General features: G+C 37.0%; 1 protein-coding gene across 1 annotated transcript in view; it reads right to left on the bottom strand.

Annotated features, from left to right (window-relative positions):
* Positions 1–2,788: 2,788 nt before the first annotated feature.
* The window catches only part of LOC107666751 (ras/Rap GTPase-activating protein SynGAP-like), a 57,631-nt gene continuing 53,563 nt past the window's right edge, over positions 2,789–6,856 (bottom strand). Inside the window, exon 4 of the mRNA XM_016458183.1 lies at positions 2,789–2,805. Coding sequence (XP_016313669.1) covers positions 2,789–2,805 — 17 coding nt within the window. The remainder of the gene's footprint in view (positions 2,806–6,856) is intronic.

Below are 6,856 nucleotides of genomic sequence, written 5' to 3'. Positions count from 1 at the left end.
ATATATATATATATAATGTTAGTTTTTAAATTTATTTTTGTAATTTTGGTAAATTTGATCATTTTTAAGAAATAAAATTGCTGGCATTGATGGCAAGTGTCACTTAAGACACTTAAGTTCTTAAGTGTCACCTGACCCTTTAGAAATAATTCTATGCAGTTATTTTAAATGGTCAATTATTTTAAAACTTTTAACTGGTATTGTACAAAGAAGTTTATCTTTTTCCCCCATTGTCTCACTAAAATGTGAAATTTTGTAGTTTTTCATCTTGTCTCAAGGATTTCTAGATATCTTTAGAGAAAAAATATGACTAACTAATTAAAAAATGATGTTTGCAGTGTTCAGACAGCAGACAGCAAGGGGTTTGGAACAGAGCTAAGTAGTCATCCTGAAAGTCTACACAGTGCAAACTAAGCAGGAAGCACACTGAGGAAAAGACACTTTAAAACAGGTCACTATGTCATTCTGCTATGAAGAATGAATCTATACTTCACTGAACGTTACCCCCCAAATAGCACGCCTTGTCAGCTAATTAACGTCGGTCTCATGAGATCAATTTTATTCAATATTTCATATTTCTCAAGGCCTGTCGTTCTGGAAAGCATATGGTGGTATAGAGCCCCCGTGTCGCTCAGAGCATAGCTCACATTCATCAGAACATATAGCTGTGGGCAGCTTCTTGGAAACCGTGTGAATCCCAAATCGTTGTCACGGAAACTGCAGAAGAAGTCTGGAATGATCAGCAGAGGGCCACCTCGTTCAACACCTCACATGGATGAGACATTCACCAGGAGCAGATACAGTATATGCTACACTCTCTATAATAAAGCTTTTTTGGAGTGATGATATAGAACTTTTATTTTTAAGGGTGTAGGTGCTTTGTTAAAGATGTCAACACATCAGACCGAGTGGAAACAGTGGGAAGCAAAATAAAGCTGATTTATAAGTAGGGGTGCTCCGATAATAACCGATCACTATCGGCCGATAATCGCTTTGGGATGATTGATCGGCGGTCTCTAAAAAGGCCGATCTCATAAACTGATCTGAAGCTGACGACGCGCCTGCTGTGAGAGGTTTGGCATGACATGCAGCGGCACTCAGTCTCTGTTTGCTGCCGGTAAAATAATTATAATGCTGAAGGTGAGGTACAATTGATATTTCTTCATTAAATAACTTATTTCAATTACAATTCAATTTATTTAAATTACAAACAGCATGAGTGAATCACCGCGCGCTCTCTCTCTCTTTCGTTCTCAAAATGCGCAAATGGCTTCAAATCACATCGCGTCTGACTATATGCGAGCTGAACAATTGACAGCAATTGTCACTTGCACAATCGAGGCAGTGTCACGTCGTCACTAAAGTTTATAAACTGCATTTCTTTTTAATTCTTGCCCGTGTTTAATCATTCAGCACTCGCGTGCTCTCTTGGAGACCATGCGCTCATGCACCCTCGCAGCGCACACACATAACGCCAAGTCCACATACTCCATTTGCATTGCGTATTTTTTCCGCGCTCATGTTAACAGACTAAAGCGTTCACACTGCACACTGTTGCGTCCGGCAGTGAGTTCAGGAGCGGTGCATCTGCAGCAGTGCGGAGATAGTTTCTGCTGCGCTGAATTAAAGTGACAGCGCATTATTTGTGGTAAATAATAATATGGATTGACACAAAAATTTAGTAATTACTCCATAAATGCATTTAAGTCTACTGTGTTTCACAGTCCACACTTATGGCTTTTTGGCTATAGGTTTAAATGAAAAGAGAACTTTTAGATAAACAAGGCAATGAGATGGCACTCGTGGAGGTAGTAAAACAAAGTTTTTATTAACCGAAAGATTGCTTGTAATAAAGATTTAAATGCAAAAGAAAAGTCAGTAGAGCTGACTGTTTCTGCCAGTGGTAAGTTTTAAATTCAGAATGTTTGTGATAAGGTAACAAAAGTAGTTAGAATGTTTTGCCACTTGCTAGAGCAACTTAATATATAAATCTAGAAGTAAATGCAAAAGTAAAAAGCATTGAATTATGTGTTGCTTATATTTATTTGCGTTTAAACACGTCTATGAAAGACTGTATTACTCTATTGTGTAAAAAAAGAATCACAATACTGAAAAAGCATTTTCAGTAACAATGTTTAGATTTGAAATCAAAATAATGGATAAATGTTGTGTTTGTGGAAATCAGGCTTAAAAACAAAAATGCACTGCATGATCAAACATTTAGGTGAGATAAATATATAAATTTTTGCAAAATGTCAAAAAAATGCCCCCCTCCACCCCTCACAAGAGTCACCTAAGAGAGGAATTCCCCCATTTTCAAAAATGAAATTCAGGCCCTGAATAAATGTCTAAAAATCCTGATTGGATTATCACTATAAATAATTCTACATGATAAAAAGAAGGCTTTAAAAAGATCGGTATTGGTGATCGTATCGGCAGATATTGCTTTCTGTGATCGGCCTCAAAAATCCTGATCGGAGCACCCCTATTTATAAGCCTTATTTTGGCTTGGATGTACATCACCTTTTGTAAGCAGACAATGTCAAAAAGCCTTGCGACTAGCTCAGCAAAAAAAAATAGCCAATTATCTATTTACATTTTTAGCTTTCAATTACAATACCTTTCAAGGTCGTTTCTCAGTTTCTTTTTTTTCTGAGAAATCTTCAGTTCAGCAGCACTTACATACAGTTTTACTGAGGGGTATGTTCATATATCATCTGCCTAATTTTATACATTTTATTCCTAAAAACATGAGAATTTTTTTTTTTTTCTATCTGTTGAGTATTTTCTATGAAGGCTTGTTTGCTGCCACAGGATAAAAAAACGTAAAAAGGCAATTGAAATTCATACTTTTTTCTCGCAATTCTAAATTTATAACTCACAATTCAGACTTTTTCCTTGCAATTGAGAGCAAAAGTCAGAATTCAAAGATAAAAAGTCACAATTAGCTTTTAAATTTTTTTATTCAGTAGAGAAAAAAAAAACAGATTTGTGAGATGTAAAGTCGGAATTCTGAGAAAACGTCAGAATTGCACAAAAGTCAGAATTCTGAGAATTCTTATAATTTTTCTCAGAATTGCGAGACATTTCTGAATTGAGATATAAACTCAGACTTCTGAGTCAAAATAACAACAAAAAAAAAAGAAAGTCAGAATGGCAAGGAAAAAAGTGTCAGAATTGTGAAATAAAACTCAAAGTGAAAAATTTAAGGGGGTCTGAATACTTTCCGTACCCACTGTATATATATATAGTATGGTGATATGAACCACATACACACAAATTTTAATTTACAATTATTATACATAACCTATTCACCTGGGGTGTCTTGCCTTAAAGGGATAGTTCACCAAAAATTGTTCTGTCATTAATTACTCACCGTTATGTCGTTCCAAACCCGTAAGACCTTCATCTTCGGAACACAAATTAATTAAGATATTTTTGATGAAATCCGAGAGCTTTCTGACCCTCCATAGACATCAACAGAACACGTTCAAGGCCCGGAAAGGTAGTAAAGACATTGTTAAAACGGTCCATGTGATCAGTGGTTCAAATGTAATTTTCAACCTGAGTTGAAAAAAAGTTCAACCTGCCACAGGCACAGATGACACAGTTTTACTCAGCTATTATTGAGTCGGTTCTGTGCTCTTCTATAACTGTCTGGTTTGGGTCAGCCAGCAAATCAGATTTAAGAAGACTGCAACGGACTGTTAGGACAGCAGAAAGGATCATTGGTGTGCACCTGCCCAGTCTTCAGGACTTGTACAACTCCAGAGTGAAGAAACGGGCAGGTAACATCATCAAAGACCCTTCTCACCCCGGACACAACCTGTTTGCACTTCTCCCTTCAGGCAGATGCTATAGATCTCTGCGCTCTAGAACATCTAGGCATAAAAACAGTTTTTTCCCCAATGCCATCTCCAGCTTAAACAGCTAACACATGAATCATTACCTGTGTTCTGTAATTCATTTCCATAATTCATTCTACATCTTTAATTATTGCCTTTTTCTCAAGTATTATGTAAATACATATGGATATCTCTTATTTATACAGTTCTATATAGAGTACAAATGCACAAATCTGTACATAAATCTACTGTTCCAGATTCATACACATTATTTTTTGTATACACATTATTTTTTGTTAAGTCTTACTATTTAAATGTTTTTTTCTGTTCTCATGTCAGATGTGTCTGTATGTATGTTTGTATGTGTGTATGTACCAGGAGCACTGGTAAAAAAAAAAAAAAAAAACACCAAATTCCTAGTGTGTTTGCGCACACCTGGCGAATAAAGCTAATTCTGATCTGATCTGATCTTCTGATCTTCTGATTTTACGAAGCTATTCGAGAATACTTTTTGTGCACAAAGAAAGAAAAAGTTTCTTCTGATGACATCAGAAGCTATGTTTCCATCACTCAGCTTTTATGCACATTTTGAAGTATTGTATCAGAAACGAGTGATGGAAACGCTCGATGGAATGCTGAATTTTTAATAAACATGCCTTAATTCGCAAAAATTATTTTTTGCTCACTTGAGGTGGTTTTTGACTTGTGTGAAAAAAGGGTTAAAGGGATAGTTCACCCAAAAATGAAAATTGTATGTTTATCTGCTTACCCCCAGGGCATCCAAGATGTAGGTGACTCTGTTTCTTCAGTAAAACACAAACGAAGATTTTTAACTTTTTGCTAACCGTTGCAGTCTGTCAGTCTTATAATGGAAGTGAATGGGAATCACGCTATCTCTCAAATGGACCATTGACACTTTTTCTACAATCTCAATTAGGAGTGTCAATGGTCCATTTGAGAGATAGGTGGCGGTAATGCACTTATAAATCTGCAATCCGCCGTAAAGCAAGAAGAAGAAGAAGAAGACGACACGTCACCCGCCGGCTGTCGAGGATGCGCTCAGGACAGTTCAGACATTGCAGTGCATCAGAGGTAAAAAACTATATAAATAGTTTCTTGCACAGACCGATCGTTTCATGTCTTTACACATCAATGTATCGTCACGAGCCGCAGGGTTTAATTTGGTTTTGTTTGTGTATGTTTTTTTTACTCTCAAAGCCGTGATTCCCATTCACTTCCATTATAAGACTGACAGACTGCAACGGTTTGAGTTAAAAATCTTCGTTTGTGTTCTACTGAAGAAACAAAGTCACCTACATCTTGGATGCCCTGGGGGTAAGCAGATAAACATAAAATGTTCATTTTTGGGTGAACTATCCCTTTAATGCGAATAATGTTAGATGGAAACACATTTGCCAAATAAAGTTCTCCCTGCACATCAAAAAAGTCATGTGACTTTGTGCTGTGGGACGGCAAATCCTGATTAACCAGCGGACCGATCTCGTTCCATAGCATCTGAAATGTTATGGAGCAAAGTCTGTCATCAAAGTATTTCTGCATAATTGTCTTACACGACAGCATCCGCCTCTGAAAGCAATGACCGCATTTACTGTTTCATCTGCTCGCTCTGAGGCGCAAGTTATTTATTATATATGAAAATTATTATATTCAGTGGCTTCTAATACTTTTCTTAGTGATATATAGTGCCAGTTTATCAGGAAGTGACGATTTTGTTGTCTTTGACTCGTTGGATGAAAACGGTGCTTATTTGCAAATGTTTTATGCGATATTCCAATTTTGCGCATAAGTTAAATTCGCAACTGGTGGAATGGAAACCCGGCTATACTGATGTCACATTGACTATTTTAACAATGTGCTTACCACCTTTCTGGGACATGGTGGTTGCGTTGCTGTCTATGGAGGGCAGTGGTGGACAGTAACGAAGTAGCTTTACTTCGTTACTGTACTTAAGTAGATTTTTCAAGTATCTGTACTTTACTGGAGTAGTTTTATTTTGAGTAACTTTTACTTTTACTTCACTACATTCCAAAGCATAAGATCGTACTTTTTACTTCACTACATTTCATAAAACTTATCGTTACTCCTTATAATATATCACGTGCTCCGAGACGCAGAAACGGTGTCTGATTCATGAACGAACTGATTCTTTTCAATTAACCCATTAAATCAGTTCGCAAATCGCACCAAACGATTCATTCACGAATTGAAATGATCCGATTGCAGCTGTTCTCGAGTCGACAACTCACTGATTCAAATGAACCGTTTAGTGCGAGTCTCCAGTGAACTGAATTCACAAGTAACAACCGGGAGATCTTGTGAGCGCGCACGTCTGATGCTGTTAAAAGTAAGTTACTAATGTCAAATTTTAGGATTAATTATTGTAACTGAAAATCATATTTAGGTCAACGCTGTCAGTTGTTTGTGAACTAAATCTGCTGTAAAGGGTGATCTGTTTAAGCCCACTGAAATGTTTGAATGCAGACACATTAACATCAGAGTCTCTGTTTTTTTGGTAAAAACAACATTAAAGGGGTCATATGATGCTGCTAAAAAGAACATTATTTTGTGTATTTGGTGTAATGAAATGTGTTTATGCGGTTTAAAGTTCAAAAAACACATTATTTTCCACATACTGTACATTATTGTTTCTCCTCTATGCCCCGCCTTTTTGAAACGAATCGATTTTTACAAAGCTCATCGGTCTGAAAAGCGAGGTGTGCCCTGATTGGCCAGCTATCCAGTGCATTGTGATTGGCCGAATACCTCAAGCGTGAGACGGAAATGTTACGCCCCTCACATACTGTTGATGCCGTGTCCGGCCGGAGCGACGACACAAACACATTAAAACCCATTACAAACGAGGAATTTGTTGCATCCAGTGGGGACATAATTACTGATTATAATGACTTATACTGTCTTTTTATGCGTTGCATCGCGCCGCGTAAACATAAAACCATGTCTGCATTTGTGATCGGAGAAATGACAAACAA

The sequence above is a fragment of the Sinocyclocheilus anshuiensis genome, unplaced genomic scaffold (assembly GCF_001515605.1).
Source record: "Sinocyclocheilus anshuiensis isolate Anshui unplaced genomic scaffold, SAMN03320099.WGS_v1.1 scaffold267, whole genome shotgun sequence".
NCBI classification, from domain to species: domain Eukaryota; kingdom Metazoa; phylum Chordata; class Actinopteri; order Cypriniformes; family Cyprinidae; genus Sinocyclocheilus; species Sinocyclocheilus anshuiensis.
This window is presented reverse-complemented; position numbering and strand designations above follow the sequence as displayed.